A 25,397-nucleotide genomic window follows, 5' to 3' on the forward strand; every position below is an offset into this window, starting at 1 on the left:
GGTTACTTAATACAGATTACTACTTCACCTAGATCACTGGTTGCTTAATACAGATTACTACTTCACCTAGATCACTGGTTGCTTAATACAGATTACTACTTCACCTAGATCACTGGTTACTTAATACAGGTTACTACTTCACCTAGATCACTGGTTGCTTAATACAGGTTACTACTTCACCTAGATCACTGGTTGCTTAATACAGGTTACTACTTCGCCTAGATCACTGGTTAATAAAAGAAGCAATGGTTACTTAATACAGGTTACTACTTCACCTAGATCACTGGTTAATAAAAGAAGCAATGGTTGCTTAATACAGGTTACTACTTCACCTAGATCACTGGTTACTTAATACAGGTTACTACTTCACCTAGATCACTGGTTAATAAAAGAAGCAATGGTTACTTAATACAGGTTACTACTTCACCTAGATCACTGCTTAATAAAAGAAGCAATGGTTGCTTAATACAGATTACTACTTCACCTAGATCACTGGTTAATAAAAGAAGCAATGGTTACTTAATACAGATTACTACTTCACCTAGATCACTGGTTACTTAATACAGGTTACTACTTCACCTAGATCACTGGTTGCTTAATACAGGTTACTACTTCACCTAAATCACTGGTTGCTTAATACAGGTTACTACTTCGCCTAGATCACTGGTTAATCAAGATGGCCACATGAGCAGGTTCGACTACATTTTGCTATTTCCCTGAATGTTTTTACAACTTATCTATTTTGAAAATTGTTATTGGAGGACCATGATTATTTGAAGGTGGTTGGTAATGAGATACTGTAAATCTCTGGTACTGTTTTCTAAACAACAGTAGGTCCTGTAACACAATCCAACCATCCTGCTGCCTCTTACAGATTTCATAGTTTTTTCAGGCAGCTGGAGGATTCGCAAATAACTAGCCTTGTAACAACTTGTTATTTAATAAATGTGGATGTTAATTAGCTAACACAAGTCCAGTCAGAACTGTAGTCAATTGTGGTAGCATGCTCGCCTGATGCATGGTCGGTCTGGAATCAATCCCTATTGGTTGGTCTACTGGGCTATTTTTTGTTCCAGCCAGTTCACAATGACTGGTATATCAAAGGCTGTGGTATGTGCCATCCTGTCTGTGGGATGGTGCATATAAAAGATCCCTTGCTACTAATGGAAAAATGTAGCGGATTTCCTCTCTAAAACTATATGTCAATATTACCAAATGTTTGACGTCCAATAGCCAATGATTAATAAATCAATGTGCAAATACAAGTAAAGGACTCTTCTTCACAATTATTCACATTTCCATAAGCATACAAACCTTACACTGGGGAGGGGTAGCGGATTAATACCAGCATACTTCCTGCCTCAATAAACCAGAATTGATACAAAATATCCCTTTGTAAACTCAACCTTTTCATGTATACTTTTAGGAGGATTACCAAAAGAGAGTAGGTTGAGAAAATGTCTATCATTGTGACATGGCCGCGAGTGTACTGTGTTGACTTACTCTTGGCATTCCTGTAGAGCAGAAAGGGGTCCTGCACCTGGAACTCGAGGTCCCTGGTGATGGGCTCAATCAGATTGTTCAGACCGAGTCGGTTGAGGATCATGAAGCCAAACAACGGGCTGGCCGATCTGCAAAGACACCAAATAGTATAATGAGTAACAAAGCACAGCATCAAGTGATGGTTCACACATCATTAAGTGATCAGTTCAATCAATCATTAAATGATCAGTTAATCAATCATCAAGTAATCAGTTCAATTCATTTATACATCAATCAGTCAATTGAATGAGACATCATCAATCAATCAGTTCAAGGAGACATCATCAATCAATCAATTAGTTCAATGAGACATCATCCATCAACCAATCAGTTCAATCAGACATCATCAACCAATCAGTTCAATCAGACATCATCAATCAGTCAATTGAATGAGACATCATCAATCAATCAGTTCAATCAGACATCATCCATCAATCAATCAATTCAATCACACATCATCCAATCAGTTCAATCAGACATCATCGATCAATCAATTAGTTCAATCAGACATCATCCATTAACCAATCAGTTCAATCAGACATCATCAACCAATCAGTTCAATCAGACATCATCAATCAATCAGTTCAATCAGACATCATTCATCAATCAGTTCAATCAGACATCATTCATCAACCAATCAGTTCAATGAGACATCATCCATCAATCAATTAATTCAATCAGATATCATCAACCAATCAGTTGAATCGGACATCATCAATCAATCAGTTCATTCAGATATCATCAATCAGTCAATTCAATCAGACATCAAGCTATCAGTTCAATGAGACATCATCAATCAATCAGTTCAATCAGACATCAACCAATCAGTTCAATCAGACATCAATCAATCAATCAGTTCAATCAGACATCACCAATCAATCAGTTCAATCAGACATCATCAATCAGTTCAATCAGACATCAAGCTATCAGTTCAATCAGACATCAATCAATCAGTTCAATCAGACATCAATCAAATCAGTTCAATCAGACATCAAGCTATCAGTTCAATCAGACAGTTCAATCAGACATCAATCAATCAGTTCAATCAGACATCAAGCTATCAGTTCAATCAGACATCATCAATCAATCAGTTCCATCAGACATCATCAATCAATCAGTTCAATCAGACATCAAGCTATCAGTTCAATTAGACAGGCACTTTAATCAGTCTGCTGCAAAGAATCACTTACGTAAATCGCTAATAATTTAATAATTATTCTATTGTTCACTCCCGGACTGACTGTTTGATTGATTCACTCATTCATCCATTTCTGGCCAAGGATTATACAAGGCCCTAAATAAAATCACTTCCTAATAATTATTACGACAGTCTACAAATAGAACAGAGTGAGGCTTGACTACAAATAAACCAGCTATGTATGAGATAAACACACAGATCATGAAAAGAAGAGGAATATACAAAACAGACGAAAGGTAGTGTGTTTTTACAATTTGTTCCAGATGTCAATGGAACACTACTGGATGCCCACTGTTTACACCCCAGCGTGACAGCCCAGACTTAGTACAGTAACTACCTTTGGCACACTGCTCCTAGGCAGGCATTACACTCATGTGTGTATATATTCAGAGAATTTGTAACTATTCCCAGTAATTGTTTTTCCACAGTATAATTCACTGGTGGGACTAACGGAAAGCAGCGGTCCTGCTATCAAGTTCCAAAAGTTATGGCTGCCTTGCTATTATTAGTAAAACCGGTATATTTTCTCCAGATTACTGTAAGATTGTTAGCCAATCATCTCCCTTTGAGGTTTGTGGCCAACAGTGTTAATTTCAGCAAACAGTGTGTTAATTTCCTACAACAATTCATTGTTAGCCGAGTACGAACCAGAAGCACGAACCAGAAGCATTCCGCCATGCTCTTGCAGTCCGATACATGTGTACTAATGTTTGTGTATCGTCTTACATATATACAGACAGCTGCCACACAGGCAACTAGGTAACTTGCTACATGGAAGTTTGCCACTTGCATAAGAAGTAGTGTTCATGGTTTGAAAATCAATGCTGAGCAATAAACTATTGCTCGGATCAAACAATAAGGACTGCCAAAGATCTAAAAATTGTAAAACAAATATACAGAATTTTTGGTTTTGTTATTACTGGTGCTAATATAAATGTGTGTGAGTGTACATGTGTGTCCTAACTTTTATAATCACATCTCTGTACAGGAAAAAATTCATAAGGGTGCTTTTACAAACCTACTAGCCCTGTGACTAGTGACTTTTTAAAATGTTTGTCATACTCTGCAAGATTATAACTGCTCCCATAAATCACTGTCAGGTGCTTTACCTAAAGGACTGCCATTCCCTGGATTAAAAACCATCTCATTTGACTTTCGAGTTATTTTAATAACTAATGTACAAGTAGCAACTTTAATTGTGTCTTATTTTATTCACAAATGATGCCTCATACAAGTTACAAAAAATGATGGGGGAAAAAAAAATCTAAATTAGTTTATATACATTTAAAAGTTTTCTGATTTTTTTTAGCACTACAGTGCCATGTTAAGTTGTAAGAAAACTACTGATAGTTGATATACAACAGAGATCAAAACTGACTGAATAACGAGCACGTCTATTTTTAGTTTGTATTCACCAAACAAGTCTGTTTTTAACTTCAGGTACCTGTCATGTATAATAGTTTTTAATGGTGGTTACAAAATAACACCAGCTGACTACATCATAACAATATTTAGTGTCGTTAAATGCATTGATCAAATGCAGTGAACATGCATATTTTTGGCTTGCCAATGGGACATTTGTTCCCTTCCAAAGCAACCCAAATTTGCCACCATCCCTGATACACTATATGCAAGCTTTGAAATTCATTTTGTGAAAAGAAAAAGTTTGTTCTGTTTAACAACACAACTGCTTCTTGTTCACTGTAAATTCCAAGCTTTCTTAATTTAATCAGACAATACACGTACATACCCCTGAATACATATTTTTAAAAGAAGACTTTTCTACCCTTATTTCAAAATCCTTTAAGGATCACCAAAATAGGCAGAAGCACTTAATCTGGGATGTGATATCCGATTAAAAAAAGAAGATAATTTTTCCAGCATTTCACAGCCCAGTGGTAAAGCACTCACTTGATGCACGATTGGTTAGGGATCGATCCCCGTCAGTGGGCCCATTGCACTATTTCTTGCTCCAGCCAGTACACCACGACTGGTACATCAAAGGCCGTTATATGTGCTAACCTGTCTATGGGATGGTGCGCAGCTTCCCTCCCTCAATATCTGTGACGTTCTTAACCATATTTCCGACACATATAAATAAAATGTGTTGAGTGCATCATTAAAACTTTTCCTTCCTTCCTAGTCTACCTTTGTGAAACTAATGCTAGGATCACACTGCCATCTGTTACAACCAAGTTGGTCAACTTAACGGTTGTGTTATGATTTCCCTAACTCCCACCTTACGACAGGTGCGCTCAGATTAATAACTACTGGGTTATAAGACAAACATCGAGTTGTAAGAGTGCTCAGACTAGCAACTCGACAGTCATAGAAGTCATGACAGCAGAAAGTTGGCTAACTTTGTGCTGGCAGTTGGTAGTTTGACCATAGCATTAATTTATACAATCTAGCCGAAGTAAGATTTAAAAAAAATCTTAAAAATTCCGATCCTAGCAATTGTTCCAGGTGTTACTGTGAGTTTTTGTAGGGAAAAGTAAACATTTAAGTGGTACCAATCCTGTTTATACAGAGAATAAATATTCAAGTGGTACTAATAGTGTTTACCGGAATGAGGAATAGTGGAACCGATTACAGTGAAAGTGTTTATAGTCCAAAGTTATTATTCAAGTGTATGGTAGGCCAGCTGATAATGTCTATAAGTAACGGAATGAACAAATGTTTAATGACACCCTAACACACAAAAAAATAATGTATATCAGCTACTGGGTCATGTGTCAAATGGTAGAAGTGAAGGTGGAAAATTTAAGTAGGACTGATGGCATCTTGGGGGTGAAGAATTCAGCTTGGGGTACTGGTGTTATTCAATAGACAGTGGAAACTGCCGAAAGTAGCAAAAATAAAACTATGATTAATCAAAGACTAGAAGTAAAACTATTATTAACCAAAAACAGCAGAAGTAAAACTATGACTGCAAAAGTAAAATTATGATTAACCAAAGGTAGCAGAGATCAAAAAGCAAGATTAACAAAATTACTAATTTTACCTTTAATAACTATTTAATATATTTTTCGTTATGTACACACAGAAACAAGCAGCAGTCCCAATACATTTACAAAAACTCTCATCTAGAGAAGCAATTACAGTTAACACTTTTCCTTAACAATCAATTTTTATAATTGATCATCACATCGGCAAAGCCCAACAAATCAACTTTCGATTATAATCGATCTTCACATCGGCATAGCCCAACCAGTCAACTTTCGATTATAACTGATAATCACATTGGCAGAGCCCAACCAATCAACTTTCAATTATAATGATCTTCACATCGATAGAATCCAACCAATCAACTTTTGATTATAATTGATAATCACATCGGCATAGCCCAACCAATCAACTTTCGCTTATAACTGATCTTCACATCGGCATAGCCCAACCAATCAACTTTCGATTATAATTATCTTCTCATCGGCATAGCCCAACCAATCAACTTTCGATTCTAATCGATCTTCACATTGGAATAGCCCAACCAATCAACTTTTGATTCTAATCGATCATCACATCGGCATAGCCGATTTTGGTCTTTTCTTTCCGTGGCTTGTATTTATGGTTCCTGATTGGCAGATGTATATTTAGACGGTCCCCAGACACTGTGGCTAGACACAATCAATAAAAAGACGTGCCTCTTTTATTAAGATCACAGGGTATTGTGTGATAACTGTGTGGATACCCCTCAAATCGTAATGGACATTATTGGTTAATCAACTTTTGATTATAATCGATCTTTATAATATTATTAATATTATAATTGATCATTGACTGGTTAATCAACTTTCGATTACAATCGATTTTCACAACGGCATAGCCCAACCAATCAACTTTCGATTATAATCGATCATCACATCGGCATAGACCAACCAATCAACTTTCGATTATAATCGATCATCACATCGGCATAGCCCAACCAATCAACTTTCGATTATAATTGATCATCACATCGGCATAGCCCAACGAATCAACTTTTGATTCTAATCGATCATCACATCGGCATAGCCCAAACAATCGACTTTCTATTCTAATCGATCATCACATCGGCATAGCCCAACAAATCAACTTTCTATTCTAATCGATCATCACATCGGCATAGCCCAACCAATCAACTTTCTATTCTAATCGATCATCACATCGGCATAGCCCAACAAATCAACTTTTGATTATAATCGATCATCACATCGGCATGGCCCAACCAATCAACTTTCTATTCTAATCGATCATCACATCGGCATAGCCCAACCAATCAACTTTCGATTATAATCGTTCATTGGAACATCAACAACAAAACTAAAAGTGCAATATTAAACTACAAGCCCTCAGGAGTGAAACTAAGATTAACAAAAGACTATACATGAAAAACTGTGATTAGCTTGAATTTCTGGTATTATGTGTTAAGTAAGATAAATCAGAGAGTGCTGCCGCCCATAACACAATAATTAGAGCAGAAGGCTATGCTGGGAGTGTGGGGAACATGGCTGCCTGAAGAATGAGCAGGGAGATTAACATCTGAAGATGAAGTAAACACTTTCCATGTGCAGCTCATTTGCTTGATTGATGCTGTATGCCTCCATAAGCTTTCGTAATTAATTTAGCTGCTGCCAATTCTAGCAGAAGTAGTCGCGAAAAGAATGTCGAATGCCGGTTACAAAGAGTGTACATGTACCAAAGTAAAGTTTGTTGTTGTTTAACAACACCACTAGAGTACATTGATTTATTGATCATTGACTATTGGATGTCAAACATTTGATAATTCTGACAGAGTTTTAGAGGAAGCGTGCAACATTTTCTCATTGGCAGCAAGGAGTTTTTTAATTCATTTTCTTAGTCCTGTTAGTAGACTGGTAGGCGCTGGGTTCACACCCCAGTACTGTCTTCCACCCAGAGTTAATTTTACTGGCTTGATGGGGAGATAACAACAATTTAATGTCACCAAAATCTTAATTCTTAAACTAAATTACAGCACTAGGCCTAGGAATAATTACCAGATGGAGCACACAAAAAAGAGTCTCTTATACAGACCTTGCTTTTTAAGGTGTGCGGGTGCGACCGTGCTCGTAATTTTAATCTGACAAGTGTGAAAACAGCGCAAGTTACACAACAAATGGTGCACGTAAAATAGATGGGTATATTTATTTCCACTGTTTACAAAAATCAACAGGTTTCATAGCTCATTTAGCTGATAGGAAGGTCCTTTTATTAAAACAATAAAAATTTAAAACATGGCAATGGCTTCCATGCAGTCGTTAAACTGGTATTTCTCTTTGTTGAACAAATCGGGAAATACTGATTTAATAGACATTTTTCTAGACGTACCAGTCAAAATCCAATCAGAGCTACACTGCCTATTTTATTTATTTTGGAGAGTGATTTTTCACTCGCCTTAGCATAATGAGGTGTGCAATTTTCTACTCGCCTATAATTTTCAAAAACCAAGGACTGCTTATATGAAAGTATTATTCTGATGCATCTATAAGACTAAGTACTGTGTGTTAGCTAAATTCATGGTTTCAAGCGTATTTGACTTCAACTTAAAAGTCATCAAAAGGGCTTCTAGAATTGTTTTTAAATCCACTAGACATGGGATCAGTGATTTAAAAAATGTACTAGCCATGATTAAAAATTCACTAGCCCTACTTTACTTTAAGTTAATACAATTTTACTAAATAAAAGCAATAATCCAGGCAAGTATGGCGGGGGCGGGAGTTAACATTCACCTTTCCTGCTCAGATTACTTTAAGAAAAGTAATTTTTATCTCCACTTAGGATCTCAATTTATATGGTATCAATATAGTATTTTCTTAAATGATTCCCCATAATCTTAAGTTAGGGGAGGAATTAATTACTTTTTTTTTCTTCTTTTTTTGTCATGGCAAGGTCTGTATCACCCATCAGACTTCACGGGAGCATGCTACTACTGAGCCAATAACGATCATTCTGCGCCAACAGATGTGACAGATAATTTTATATTCATACCAAAACAATAGAGCCAACAGCATTTTATTTTATCCCCAAGGCTCGTATATATAATACTATCAGTACATGAAGCATGGATTAGTAATCTGCAGTGTTAAAAAAACCCCACAAATCAATATCAATATAATTAACAATAATACAAATAAACTAGTTGTTACCTCAGCGATGTATATTTAAGGATTTATCATTTTGTTATCTGCATTTGTACTAGTTAAAGAGAATTAACAGACAGACATTGCAATCACTTTGGGTTTTCTTTCTAAGACTACAAGTCAGAATTACCAAATGTTTGACATCCAATAGCCAATGATAATAAATTAATGTGCTTTAGTGGTGTTGTTAAACAAAACAAACTTTTGAGTGATTAAAAACGTCCCTAAGCAAGGTTTCTGCCAGAGGGTAAAATGGGTATGGTGTCATACCCAAATTTTATTTTTTGAATTAACTTTTTCACAAAATTGATTACTCTTATCATTATTGTATGATTTTCTTACCCTAAACTTAACCCATTTTCATTCTGGGCGATGCCCCCCATACCATCTGTGGTTGCATTGAATTCCATAGCACAATATCCAAAAATTTCTTTCTGGCATTTTGCACAAAATCAGTTAATTATGTTGTGTATTGATGGTAAAATTTCTATTTTGATACATGACTTACTTTTCAAAATGGCACACAATGCAATACATCAAAAAATGAGAACACAGTCAATATTTATCTATATATAACATGTATTAAGACGGATGGTCAATTGGATCACCATTTTCTTTCCCCACAGCCCATGAGTTTTTGTTTTTTCCAGTCTGAAATACACTTATTTCTTCAAGAGTTACTATTACCCACATCATTTTAATATATCCTTTTTGGACTCTTCTACTGGTGAACTTGTCCACAAGATCAAAGTGTTGGGAACTCGAAGAAGTAAGGAAGCAAATTAAATTTTTATACTATCTTAGCCAGGAATAATATATTAATAAAAGTCATATTAGTCAGGTAAAATGAATTTACAAAATCTTTTATTCATCAGAAATAATGTATTTATATAAATCATACTGGCCAGGAATAATATATATGTATTTATAAAATAACAATTTCCAGAAATAAGGTATTTATAAAATCATATTGGCCAGGCATAATGTATTTTATATAAATCATATTGGTCAGGAATAATGTATTTATAAAATCATATGAACCAGTAATAATGTTGAGAATAAAAATTGTATTATGCGAGCCTCTAGTGAGCATAATACACGTTTTTATTCCTAATATATGATATTGATGATACCGAAACACACAAGGGTAATGATCTCTTTATCATATAATCTCAAGCTTAATACAACATGTTTTTGTAAACTGTACACACAACTTGATGAAAACAAACTGGAGGAATAATTGTTATATATGTGTTTAAAGAGTGTTCCATGATGCATCGTTTGATGCAAAAATCATGGGAAACTGGGAGAAATTTTGACCAAGTGTAGTAGGGGTTAAAAAAAAAAAAAAAACCCACTTAATAACGGGTATGACCACCTCTTGAATTGACCACTGCAGTGCATCGCAGGTGCATAGAATTGACTAAAGTGTTGATTTCTGCCTGTGGAATATTGTTCCATTCCTGAATGAGCACTTGACGAAGTTCGTTGACGTTAGCGGGTGGGTTGGGACGACGCCTCAATCGTCTGTCCAGACTATCCCAGACATGCTCGATGGGGTTGAGATCAGGACTTTTAGCGGGCCAGTCATCAATGAAATCAATGTTATTTGTCCTAAGGAAATTTACAGTGTCTCTAGCTGTATGAGAGGTGGCATTATCATGCTGAAAAATCAAGATGTTGGCGTTGTTATGGAACAGAGAAATGACGTGATGAGCGAGAATGTCATCGCGGTAACGTTGAGCATTTAAATTGCCATCAATGACGACTAGTGTTGAACGATAACCATGGGCAATGGATGCCCAGACCATGACACAACCCCCACCCCAAAAACGATCTCGTTCAAGAACACAAAGTCAGCATAGCGTTAATTTCTCCTACGGTAGACGCGCACCCTGCCATCACCACGTTGTAAAGAAAATCTGAATTCATCCGAAAAAAGAATGGTATTCCAGCGTCGCCGTATCCAACGAGTGTGTACACGTGCCCAATTAAGACGATTTAGAGGATGACGTTGCGTTAAAATGCATCCGACGTAAGGACATCGTGCATGTAAACCGTTCTCCCGCAGACGATTACGAACAGTTTGCCCACTGATTCGGTTATTATGAAGCCCAGGTGTGTTAGCAGCAGTAGCAGTGGCAGTTTGGAATTGATTGTGCAAATGCGTGTTCATGATATAGTGGTCTTGACCACGCGTTGTAACACGCGGACGTCCACGACGTGGCAAGTCGTTGGTGCTTCCTGTCGTTCGAAATCTTACGCAAAGATTTCGTATCGCTCGACTAGAACTCCCAACATGCCTTGCAACATCTTCTGTCGACATGCCAGCATCAAGCATGCCAATTGCCCGTTCGCGTAAATTATTGGGTATTCTTGGCATACTAAAAATGCTACAATGTAAAAAACGTTAATTTTTTTTACAAATTTTGAAGCGTTTTCGTTCACTTGACAACAATGCCAGTAAGACAAGTAAAACAAATTGACCGAATACTACACGGGACATGTCGAACCATGCATGCACATGCAAATTGAATTTCACGTTGTCGACGATTAAAAGTGCAAAAATAATCAATAAAAGCAAAAATAATCAATAAAATTCATGAATCCTGATAATACAGCTCAAGGGTAATACTACCTATATAATTTCATTACACAATCCGCTATCTGAATGAGATTATCCGGCCGTTGGTTCTCCCAGGCTTTCAGCAGATTGGTGCCGGGGCAGTTCTGCAGGATGACAATGCCAGACCCCACCGCGCCAGGGTGGTAACGGACTTTCTCAGATAACAAGGTATCGCCAGGATGGATTGGCCAGCATATTCGCCTGACTTGGCCCCAATAGAGTCGCCTGGGACGAATTAGGCAGGAGAGTTCGGGATAACCATGCCCCTCCGGCCAACCTTCATGATCTGGGTCAACTTCTTATGGCAGAGTGGCAGGCCATTCCCCAAGAATTCTTCAGACGTCTGATCAACAGCATGAGACAACGATGTGTCGAGTGTATTCGCGCCAGGGGTGGATTCACACACTATTAAACGAGTGTTCTAATGTGTAAAATCCATGTTTGACAACCTTCAACTTTGACAGCATGTCATGTGACTTTCTTGTATACAGTGACGTTTATTTGTGGGTGTTTGTAAATATGGAACAATAAAAAAAAAAAATTGGTGTAGTTTACATCATCAATCTAATACACTCTGAAACTTATTTGGTTATTTGACCCTTAAATTCTTTTGAGTAGTATATATATATATATATATATATATATATATATATATATATATAATCATGTTGGCCAGGAATAACATATTTATAAAGGATATTATCGAGACATAATGTATTTGTGTAGTGCAGGTATGACGGAGTGTTAGTCATCTGCACTTGTGGCACTCGGCAGTGAAAGTTTCCTCAAGCCCATCAAGCGGTAACATCGGCTGCGGCACCGCGAAACACAGCACGCTCAGCTCACTTTGTGGGGAGTGCAAATGAAAATCACCTGTCGGGGAAATCGAAGCAGTTTGCTGGTCACACATGAAATCATCTCATTACCTACCTGTGTGCACTACAGTGGACCCAGTCCAAACTGAATCCAAGGGGTTGGGAATATAAATGTTCCCGTCTAAACCAGGTGTGTTGGTTTGCTTTGTGATACACCAAAAATTAGTAATTAAAAAGGTATCTAAGATAAGGTAATTGATAACCATGGTGTAAGTATTACAAGGTAGGAGAAACCTTCTGCCAGCACATAGGGTTTTCCCTGTTGATTAGAAGTAAGCTGAAAAACATCTATGAGAGGTGTTTAATTTTGCACTTCTCAGATTGAATTTAGAAGATCCTAAGACATGTCTCTGTAACACTAAGCACACTTCAGTGAGTGAGTGTGTGTGTGTGAGATAGAGAGAGAAAGAGAGAGAGACATAGAGAGACAAACAGAGAGAGAGAGAAAGACAGAGAGACAAACAGAGAGAGAGAAATTGAGACAGACAAGAGAGAGAGAACGAGAGGGAGAGACAGAGATAGACAGAGAGACAGATAGACAGAGAGAGAAACTGACAGACAAGAGAGAGAGAAAGAGAGAGGGCGAGAGAGAGACAGAGAGATAGACAGAGACAGAGACAGAGAGAGAGAAATTGACAGACAAGAGAGAGAGAGAGAGATAAAGAGACAGAGAGATAGACAAAGAGAGAGAAATTGAGACAGACAAGAGAGAAAGATAGAGGGAGAGAGAGACAGAGAGATAGACAGAGACAGAGAGAGAGAAATTGACAGACAAGAGAGAGAGAGACAGAGAGAGGGCAAGAGAGACAGAGATAGACATATATAGAGAGAAATTGAGACAGACAAGAGAGGAGGAGAGAGAGAGAGAGATAGACAGACAGAGACAGAGACAGAGAGATAGACAGAGACAGACAAGAGAGAAAGATAGACAGAGAGAGAGAAATTGAGACAGACAAGAGAGAAAGAGAGGGCGAGAGAGACAGAGAGAGAAATTGACACAGACAGGAGAGAAGGAGAGAGGGAGGGAGAGAGAGATAGACAGACAGAGACAGAGAGATAGAGACAGAGAGATAGAGACAGACAAGAGAGGGAGAGAGACAGAGAGATAGACAGAGAGAGAAATTGAGACAGACAAGAGAGAAAGAGAGAGACAGAGAGAGAAATTGACAGGAGAGAGAGAGAGAGAGAGAGAGAGAGAGAGAGAGAGAGAGAGAGAGAGAGAGAGAGAGAGAGAGAGAGAGAGAGAGAGAGCGAGAGCGAGAGAGAGAGAGAGAGAGAGAGAGAGAAAAGAGAGACAGACAGAGAGAGAGAGAAATTGACAGACAAGAGAGAAAGAGAGAGGGAGAGAGACAGACAGACAGACATAGAGAAGAGAGAGAGAGAGAGAGAGAGAGAGAGAGTACTACATGTACTAAATGGGTTTTTTATATTCAGAAAGTAGTATCTTATGTACAGTTAACACAATATATCATCAGCTTTCGTAAATGAAACATGTGAATACACAATACACGTACTGAGTCAAGTATATATAAAGACAGACCAATCTCACAACCATTTCTCCATTGGTTTCCATTATTATGCACACTATGTATGCATGTTAGTAATGTATATATCTATGTAATACCTGCCGTCAGTAGTAAAGTGTAGATCACAGCTTTAGTCGACTACATGTATGCACTAACTATGCACATATATATGTGAATATCTGCCGTCAGTAGCAAAGAGTAGATCACATCTCCAGTTATGCTAATGTTGGTTGTACGTAACATTTACGTAAGAGAAAGGCTATCTGTCATCATGGAACACAAGATAAGCAAGGAATGGGTCCAGATAACAACAGGGGGATGCCTTTGATCGATGGCTGCACCACTTCACCTTACGTAGTGCAAGAGTAGAATCAAAGACTTCTCAACCTCCAGGATGCACTAAGACCCAGCATCATGCACTTGCTGTGATTTTAACAACAAACCGATTCAAGACAACGTCAATATTTAGAATTGTCTGCCAATAATTGTTAATGTCTATTCTTAACTTTTGAGCCGCACTTTATCTCTACCTTAAAGCCTTTTTTTGGTTGGATTTAGTAGACAAAACAAAGAAAGGTGCATAGCAGGGATTAACAAAGTTACACTCAAAGATGAATCACAAAAACAACAATGACTGTGTTTTGGTGTTTCTGTGTCTGTCTCTATCATTACACACAAGACTGATAACCAAGTCTTTTAATAGTTTTATAACAAACAGATCATCAAAGATTATGCCATATGTTAGCTGGGCTGTGTGATGGCCTTGACCTTTACTATAGGCTACTAAAAACTATGCCCTTCCTTCACCTAAGCAGTAAAGCATGGAAGTCCAACTTTGATTCCACCAAGTTTAAAAAAAAAATACTTGTCTTAGTATTTTCAAAACAAAAAGGTAATGAAACAGGACCCAAAATCAAACACCGTACAAACAAGCATATAATATGTTCCATACCGAGACCAAATTATTTTTGTATCTCCAAATTTGAAGGGCCATAACTCTGTCAAAAATGGTCAAATCCACATAAAACTCATTTGATAAAGCTATACACAAAACATTTCAGCTCAATATATAAAGGCATTACAAAAAAAAAGAAGAAAAAAAAAGGTCAGGAAAACTATATCTGGGACAGATGGACAGACAGCATGATGGAAGGAAATGTTTTATATAACGACGCACTCAACACATTTTATTTACGGTTATATGGAGTCAGACATATGGTTAAGGACCACACAGATATTGAGAGATGAAACCCGCTGTCACCACTTCATGGGCTACTCTTTTCGATTAGCAAGGGATCTTTTATATGCACCGTCCCACAGACAGGATAGTACATACCACGGCTTTTGTTATACCAGTTGTGGAGCACTGGCTGGAGCGAGAAATAGCCCAATAGGTCCACCAACGGGGATCGATCCTAGACCGACAGTGCATCAAGCGAACGCTTTACCACTGGGCTATGTCCCGCCCGACAGCATGATGGAGACAAAACCTATGATCCACTCTTGACAGAAAAATTAGGGACTAATAAGGAATAACCAATTACAATCTTAATTCGAGATCTATGATCCGGCTCTTGAAACAAGAGCATCATCGTGCAATATGTCTTGTATATTACCACGTATCTAATTGAGTTGGAAACTGTCTATGTAAATTAGTTACTGCAATCTGTTTTCTGCCAGGATTTTATCGAAAGGAAAAACTGCCACAGTGAATAGTAGACATGATGATCACTTGGTCTAGCACTTCCTAAAGACAAGATAGTAGCTATGTAGTATGAAGAAAGAAATGGTAAAAAAAAAAAGAGTATATTCTCAGGTTATATGCAACAAGCGCCAGATATATACATGTACGCATCTTTGTTTATTTCCCAAAATAATTCTGTCATCTACAAATCTGCCATGATTGCATCTTCTCCCTGCCAACTGCTAAATAAACATGTTTTTTTAAATGTTAGATTCAAACCCTGATATGGATAATGGGGAAAATGACAAATATATACCTGAGGCGCAGCGAGAGATTAAATAAACTCAGTAGTCTCATTCAGAATGTTAAAGTTTGTTTTGTTTAACGACACTACTAGAGCACATTGATTTATTAATCATCAGCTATTGCAGTACTGGATATCAAACGTTTCTTAATTTTAACATATAGTTTTAGAGAGGAAACCTGCTACTCTTTTTGATTTACAGCAAGAGATCTTTTGCATGCACCATCCCATAGACAGGATAGCACATATCATGACCTTTGATATACCAGTTGTGGTGCAGTAGTGGAATGAGAAATAGCCCAGTGGGCCTCTTAAACTAAGCAACTAACATGCATTAAACCCAGAGCAATGAAAGAACTTTTCTATTTTTAATAGCAGCAACAGTTTCTTTTGATGTTAGTGTGCAAGTCCTCTTATGAAATATACTGGTTATTTTTCACAAGAGAGCTATGGTAAAGGCATTACAGTTTGGAATAAAATGCTTAGAATTGTTTACTGCTTTCACAGAAAGTAAGATAAAATATTTAAAAATTCCCATGGATACTCTCTTTTTCCCCTGGTGACTATACAATAGAAAACTGGGATCTCTGTCAGACAGGGTTATCATGGTAAATATTTCTACTAGAATACAAGAAAAGCAATATTCTAGCTGACCATGACCGTTGACAGGTTTATTCAAAACAATCCCTTTATTCAAAACAATCCCTTTATCCCCTTTTTATGGAATCTCTATACATGCAGCAAGAAACTAAGAGGTGAACACTACTATATGTACTACGAAAGTTTGCTTTGTTTAATGACACCACTAGAGCACATTGATTTATTAATCATTGGCTACTGCATGTTAAACATTTGGTAATTTCGACATATAGTCTTAGAGAGGAAACCCGCTATATTTTTCCATTAGTAGCAAGGCATCTTTTATATACACCATCTCACAAACAGAATAGCATATATTATGACCTTTTATATACCAGTCATGGTGCACTGGCTGGAATGAGAAATATCCCAATGAGCCCATCGATGGGGATCGATCCCAGACCGACTGCACATCAAGCAGGTGCTTTACCACTGGGCTACGTCCCACCCCATATGTACTACGAATTGTTGGAATTAAAAATTTCCAAAAACCAAACTGCAGAAAAAAAAGGACAGCAGGTTTTACACAGGATAGTTGGCAACACAGTATGGCCAAAAGGGTATAACTATGTATGACAAACAACATTTGGTGTTTTATGTCATTGGCACATCCGTCCATAATTTTCAACATTTTCACAAGCGTACAAACCGTACGCGGGGAGGGTATGGGTGTGTGTGTGTGTGTGTGTGTGTGTGTGAAAGGGGGTTAAGGGGCCAGTGTACACTTTTTTTTAAATGAAAAATGTCGATATTTTTCATTTGGGGATGTACACTTTTAGGGGTGGGGTGAGGGGGGTGGTCAAAAGTGTACAGTTTGTACGCTCATGAAAATGTTGAAAATTATGGATGGCCCAATCTTTATGCCATACGAGTACATGTATGGGATGGAGTTACAGTACATTATAAAAATCTAAAGTCACATTTTCCATGGTAATCGATGATGGATTTTTATAATCAATGATCATATTGTTAGATCCCAACTGATAATTTTTCGATTATAATCGATCACCGAAACATCATTACTGCTATCAGTCCTGAGTCAAAATATATATTCCACCAGCAATGTCTTTACTGTCATTTGACACTGTTTGTGAAAACAACCCAGGTGTAGTTTGCTAATAATTTACTCTTGAATTGGGTTACATAATGACATAATGGGTTACAATACACCGTACACCTGCTGCTCACACGAGCAGGCTGCATGGTGCTGCATTCTGTCCAGCTAAAAAGTCCATGTGTGCCCGGCTAGTATCCAGTGTGCAGCATGCAGGACCTGGTATTTCTTCCCAAAATAACCCACATACCAGTGATTATGGCAGTGCTTCTAATGGCAGATACTTGATATTGTTCACTTACCAATATGAACCATATGATGAAGACAAAGTTTGTCATGATACCATGAAAAGATATATTTCAGGTTTAATACAGAATTAGTGATGTAGGAGTGGGCAGGGGGCTTGTATGTCTCATGCACCATCGGAAAAATTGAAATTCAAAAGTGGTGTATTGACCTGTGGACCTGAAACTGTATATATTGTGAATGGTGATTAATCATTGTATCCTCTAACAATGATCTTTGAGATAACAGTTGTGGGATACTCAACACATTTTGATTATGGTTACATGGCATAGAACATATGGTTAAGGACACAGATAATATGAAAGAAGAAACCCACTACAACCACCCAATGTGCTAGTGTTTCTGAGTAGCAGCAAGGAAGCTTTTATATGCATACCACTTACGTACTGCTGACTGTGATCACCTAATGTCGTTAGTTACAAAACAGTAAAACAAGAGACTGCTTACTGCTCACTGCAATCACCTAACGCCATTAGTTATAAAACAGTCGTAAAACAAGACACTGCATACTGCTCACTGCGATCACCTAACATCGTTAGTTACAAAACAGTAAAACAAGATACTGTGTACTGGTCACTGCGATCACCTAACGCCGTTAGTTACAAAACAGTAAAACAAGACACTGCGTACCGCTCACTGCGATCACCTAACGTCGTTAGTTACAAAACAGTAAAACAAGACACTGCGTACCGCTCACTGTGATCACCTAACGCTGTTAGTTACAAAACAGTAAAACAAGACACTGCGTACTGCTCACTGCCATCACCTAACTTCGTTAGTTACAAAACAGTAAAACAACAGACTGCTTACTGTGATCACCTAACATCGTTAGTTACAAAACAGTAAAACAAGAGACCGCCTACTGCTCACTGCAATCACCTAACATCGTTAGTTACAAAACAGTAAAACAACAGACTGCGTACTGCTCACTGTGATCACCTAACATTGTTAGTTACAAAACAGTAAAAAAAGACACTGTGTACTGCTTACTGCGATCACCTAACGTCGTTAGTTACAAAACAGTAAAACAAGACACTGCGTACTGCTCACTGCGATCACCTAACGCTGTTAGTTACAAAACAGTAAAACAAGACACTGCGTAATGCTCACTGCCATCACCTAACTTCGTTAGTTACAAAACAGTAAAACAACAGACTGCTTACTGCGATCACCTAACATCATTAGTTACAACACAGTAAAACAAGAAACTGCCTACTGCTCACTGCGATCACCTAACATCGTTAGTTACTAAACAGTAAAACAACAGACTGCATACTGCTCACTGCAATCACCTAACATCGTTAGTTACAAAACAGTAAAACAAGAGACCGCCTACTGTTCACTGCGATCACCTAACATTGTTAGTGACAAAACAGTAAAACAAGAGACCACGTTACTGCTCACTGCGATCACCTAACGTCGTTAGTTACAAAACAGTAAAACAAGACACTGCGTACTGCTCACTGCCATCACCTAACTTCGTTAGTTACAAAACAGTAAAACAACAGACTGCTTACTGCGATCACCTAACATCGTTAGTTACAACACAGTAAAACAAGAAACCGCCTACTGCTCACTGCGATCACCTAACGTCGTTAGTTACAAAACAGTAAAACAAGACACTGCGTACTGCGCACTGTGATCACCTAACGCTGTTAGTTACAAAACAGTAAAACAAGACACTGCGTACTGCTCACTGCGATCACCTAACGTCGTTAGTTACAAAACAGTAACACAAGACACTGCGTACTGCAATCACCATAATGCCGTTAGTTACAAAACAGTAAAACAAGACACTGCGTACTGCTCACTGCGATCACCTAACTTCGTTAGTTACAAAACAGTAAAACAAGAGACTGCTTACTGCGATCACCTAACATCGTTAGTTACAAAACAGTAAAACAAGATACTGTGTACTGCTCACTGCGATCACCTAACGCTGTTAGTTACAAAACAGTAAAACAAGACACTGCGTAATGCTCACTGCCATCACCTAACTTCGTTAGTTACAAAACAGTAAAACAACAGACTGCTTACTGCGATCACCTAACATCGTTAGTTACAACACAGTAAAACAAGAAACTGCCTACTGCTCACTGCGATCACCTAACATCGTTAGTTACTAAACAGTAAAACAACAGACTGCATACTGCTCACTGCAATCACCTAACATCGTTAGTTACAAAACAGTAAAACAAGAGACCGCCTACTGTTCACTGCGATCACCTAACATTGTTAGTGACAAAACAGTAAAACAAGAGACCACGTTACTGCTCACTGCGATCACCTAACGTCGTTAGTTACAAAACAGTAAAACAAGACACTGCGTACTGCTCACTGCCATCACCTAACTTCGTTAGTTACAAAACAGTAAAACAACAGACTGCTTACTGCGATCACCTAACATCGTTAGTTACAACACAGTAAAACAAGAAACCGCCTACTGCTCACTGCGATCACCTAACGTCGTTAGTTACAAAACAGTAAAACAAGACACTGCGTACTGCGCACTGTGATCACCTAACGCTGTTAGTTACAAAACAGTAAAACAAGACACTGCGTACTGCTCACTGCGATCACCTAACGTCGTTAGTTACAAAACAGTAACACAAGACACTGCGTACTGCAATCACCATAATGCCGTTAGTTACAAAACAGTAAAACAAGACACTGCGTACTGCTCACTGCGATCACCTAACTTCGTTAGTTACAAAACAGTAAAACAAGAGACTGCTTACTGCGATCACCTAATATCGTTAGTTACAAAACAGTAAAACAAGAGACCCCCTACTGCTCACTGCGATCACCTAACATCGTTAGTTACAAAACAGTAAAACAAGACACTGCGTACTGCTCACTGCCATCACCTAACTTCGTTAGTTACAAAACAGTAAAACAACAGACTGCTTACTGCGATCACCTAACATCGTTAGTTACAACACAGTAAAACAAGAAACCGCCTACTGCTCACTGCGATCACCTAACGTCGTTAGTTACAAAACAGTAAAACAAGACACTGCGTACTGCGCACTGTGATCACCTAACGCTGTTAGTTACAAAACAGTAAAACAAGACACTGCGTACTGCTCACTGCGATCACCTAACGTCGTTAGTTACAAAACAGTAACACAAGACACTGCGTACTGCAATCACCATAATGCCGTTAGTTACAAAACAGTAAAACAAGACACTGCGTACTGCTCACTGCGATCACCTAACTTCGTTAGTTACAAAACAGTAAAACAAGAGACTGCTTACTGTGATCACCTAACATCGTTAGTTACAAAACAGTAAAACAACAGACCACTTACTGTTCACTGCGATCACCTAACATCGTTAGTTACAAAACAGTAAAACAAGAGACCGCCTACTGTTCACTGCGATCACCTAACATCGTTAGTGACAAAACAGTAAAACAAGAGACCGCCTACTGCTCACTGCGATCACCTAATATTGTTAGTTACAAAACAGTAAAACAAGAGACTGCGTACTGCTCACTGCGATCACCTAACATTGTTAGTTATAAAACAGTAAAACAACAGACCACTTACTGCTCACTGCGATCACCTAACATCGTTAGTTACAAAACAGTAAAACAAGAGACCGCCTACTGTTCACTGCGATCACCTAACATCGTTAGTGACAAAACAGTAAAAGAGACCGCGTTACTGCTCACTGCGATCACCTAACATCATTAGTTACAAAACAGTAAAACAAGAGACCGCCTACTGCTCACTGCGATCACCTAACGTTGTTAGTTACAAAACAGTAAAACAAGACAATGCTTACTGCTCACTGCGATCACCTAACGTTGTTAGTTACAAAACAGTAAAACAAGACACTGCTTACTGCTCACTGCGATCACCTAACATCATTAGTTACAAAACAGTAAAACAAGACACCACGTACTGCTCACTGCGATCACCTAAGATTGTTAGTTACAAAACAGTAAAACAACAGACCGCATATTGCTCACAGCGATCAGCTAACGTCGTTAGTTACAAAACAGTAAAATAGCAGATCGCTTACTGCTCACTGCAATCACCTAACGTTGTTAGTTACAAAACTGTAAAACAAGACACCATGTACTGCTCACAGCAATAACCTAACATTGTTAGTTACAAAACAGTAAAACAAGAGACCACGTTACTGCTCACTGCGATCACCTAACGTCGTTAGTTACAAAACAGTAAAACAAGACACCACGTACTGCTCACTGTGATCACCTAACATCATCAGTTACAAAACAGTAAAACAAGACACCACGTACTGCTCACTGTGATCACCTAACATCGTCAGTTACAAAACAGTAATACAAGACACCACGTACTGCTCACTGTGATCACCTAACATCGTCAGTTACAAAACAGTAAAACAAGACACCACATACTGCTCACTGTGATCACCTAACATCGTCAGTTATAAAACAGTAAAACAAGACACCACGTACTGCTCACTGTGATCACCTAACATCGTCAGTTACAAAACAGTAAAACAAGACAGTACGCACTGCTCACTGTGATCACCTAACATCGTCAGTTACAAAACAGTAAAACAAAACACCACGTACTGCTCACTGCGATCACCTAACATCGTCAGTTATAAAAACAGTAAAACAAAACACCACGTACTGCTCACTGTGATCACCTAACATTGTCAGTTACAAAACAGTAAAACGAGACAGTACGCACTGCTCACTGTGATCACCTAACATCGTCAGTTACAAAACAGTAAAACAAAACACTGCGTACTGCTCACTGTGATCACCTAACATTGTCAGTTATAAAACAGTAAAACAAGACACTGCGTACTGCTCACTGTGATCACCTAACATCGTTAGTTACAAAACAGCAGCCATGCTCAGGTTTCTTGGACTATTTCCCAATAATTACACACCATTGAATACTTGGGATTAGGCCATCTGTTCAATGAACAAAAGTGACAGTGCATAGTAATGTACAATCTTTACATCCCATTAACCAGAGTCCGAAATAAATGTCTGGAGGTACAAGGCTACCTGGATGAGACAAGTTCAGGGCAATTAGGTTTAGTGCGAGCCAACATATGTATTTAAATTATCAATAAAGTAAAATTGCACAAAACAAAGCTGTCATCTACATTGCTGCCCCGTTGTGTAACTATCCATGACGTCAATTGATCAAGGTGCCTCTCAGACGGTGGTTTTATCAGACAGCCACTTATACACACTGTTGTCTGGTAAGGCCATGATGGCACTGCATTCTCGAAGATATATATAGACACGCATGTTTTACAGAAATGAAACAGATTAATGTATATAATGATATTTATCTGTTTTCACAGAACACATGCAGTTCATGGTCCATAGAATTCAACACAATTTTTATTTTGTCACTGATTGCAACATAATTTCTTACATGTGCAAGCCTGCACTTGTAAAACTTTGGCCTAACCCATGTGCAGTTGTATGAATGAATATTAAAGTGAAAACTGACATTGTCTGTGTTTCCGGTCAAGCCAAGGGTGGGACGTAGCCCAGTAGTAAAGTGTTCGCTTGTTGTGTGGTCGGTTTGGGATCGATCCCTGTCGGTGGGCCCATTGGGCTATTTCTCATTCCAGCCAGTGCACCACGACTGGTATATCAAAGGTCATGGTATGAGCTATCATGTCTGTGTAATGGTGTATATAAATGATCCCTTACTACTAATGGAAACATGTAACAGGTTTCCACTAAGACTATGTGTCAAAATTACCAAATGTTTGACATCCAACAGCAGATGATTAATAAGTCAATGTGCTCTAGTAGTGTGGTTAAACAAAAAAAATCTAAAAAACTTTTAACTACTTTCTGAGATACTTTTCCTATTTTGCATAAAATTAATTTTGAGCTTCTACAAATATCAGAACAAACACACAGGTTTCATTTAGCAAATTTGATAATTTAAGCAAAAAGTTGTACTTTAAGTACTGTGTAATATGTAATATATATAGAATATTAAACGAGGTTGACTGTCATACCATTTTATTGAAACAAGTGAACAGTTTTGGTATCAACACTGATATCAACACTGTTCACGAGTTGATCGGACCAGCAAAGATTAAGCTGAGTGAATGGAATTGACTAAATCTGATGCTGATATTTTGTACATAGGCCATAAAAAAAAGAGTAGCAGGTCGATGAGACATTTACCACAACATCGTTTTGGCTTGTACACAATGGGCTCAAATATAACAGCCTATCTTATCGCAATTTCAATTCACGGCCATATTTCATAATGGTACACTTTCTTTTGAATTACACTATTTGGTACAAACACAGTTAGATACGTTAACAGCAATTTTGCCCGTAATATTTTCTAGCATTCCAAAAAAGGACGTGTCATGCACCCAGTTATTTTATTGCAGAAAGATGCAAAGTGACGTCATACGAATATCGACATCATTCTAATTAAAAACCCACATCAGTCTGTGTGTGCCAATATTATACTAGTATACTAGTTGGTTTTACTTTCTAGTGTCATTATTATTTATAAATATATTCAGTAGTAAGGTTGGTGCATTTTTAACCATGGCTTGTGAATTTTGAAAATCACTGATCCATGGCTTGTGGATTGAGAGAAAAAAAATTCTAGAAGGACTGCATAAGCATAAATAACACATTTTTATATTTTTGACTCTAGGTTTTTCCATTTTAAAAGCAACAGCATATACTGTCATTACACACACACACCACACACACACACCACACACACACACACACGCACAGACACACGCACGCATCACACACACTGACTCACATACACAACACACACACACAGACAGATACACGCACGCACACACACCACACACACACACACACACACACACACACACACACACACACACACACACACACACACACACACACACACACACACACCAACAGAGTAAAAAAAGAAAGAAAGAAAAGAGTTTGATAAAATTATGTTGCTAACTACCTGTATGAAGAACTATGTTAGTGTTTTCCTGTTTTTAAACCAACTGATCCTGTTCTTGTCTGTCATCGGTCATACGAAGGGCGGGGAACAGCCCGGTGCAAAAATGATTGCTTGATGCGCGGTCGTTCTAGGATCGATCCCCATTGGTGTGCCCATTGGGCTATTTCTCATTCTAGCCTGTGCACCATGACTTGTATATCAAAGGTTGTGGTATGTGCTATCCTGCCTGTGGGATGGTGCATATAAAACGATCTCTTGCTACTAATGGAAACATGTAGCGGGTTTCCTCTCTAAGACTACCTGCGAGAAAGACCAAATTCTTGACATCCAATAGCTAATGATTAATAAAGCAATGTGCTCTAGTGGTGTCGATAAACAAAACAAACTCTTTTTTTTAACTCATCTGTCAATTTTAACTTTATTATTTATTCAGGATTGAATCTAGCTCAGTGGGTAGAGTGCTCACTTAAAATGCTTGCATCACAGGATCGAACCAGCTCAGTTGACCCATTCTCTGATTGGTTTTTTTTCCCTCTTCCAATCAGAG

General features: G+C 38.1%; 1 protein-coding gene across 1 annotated transcript in view; it reads right to left on the reverse strand.

Annotated features, from left to right (window-relative positions):
- The window catches only part of LOC121369270 (mRNA-decapping enzyme 1B-like), a 129,155-nt gene that overhangs the window by 48,807 nt on the left and 54,951 nt on the right, over positions 1-25,397 (reverse strand). Inside the window, exon 3 of the mRNA XM_041494233.1 lies at positions 1,504-1,631. Within this exon, the coding sequence (XP_041350167.1) occupies positions 1,504-1,631 (128 nt within the window). The remainder of the gene's footprint in view (positions 1-1,503; positions 1,632-25,397) is intronic.

The sequence above is a fragment of the Gigantopelta aegis genome, chromosome 3 (assembly GCF_016097555.1).
Source record: "Gigantopelta aegis isolate Gae_Host chromosome 3, Gae_host_genome, whole genome shotgun sequence".
Lineage (NCBI taxonomy): Eukaryota > Metazoa > Mollusca > Gastropoda > Neomphalida > Peltospiridae > Gigantopelta > Gigantopelta aegis.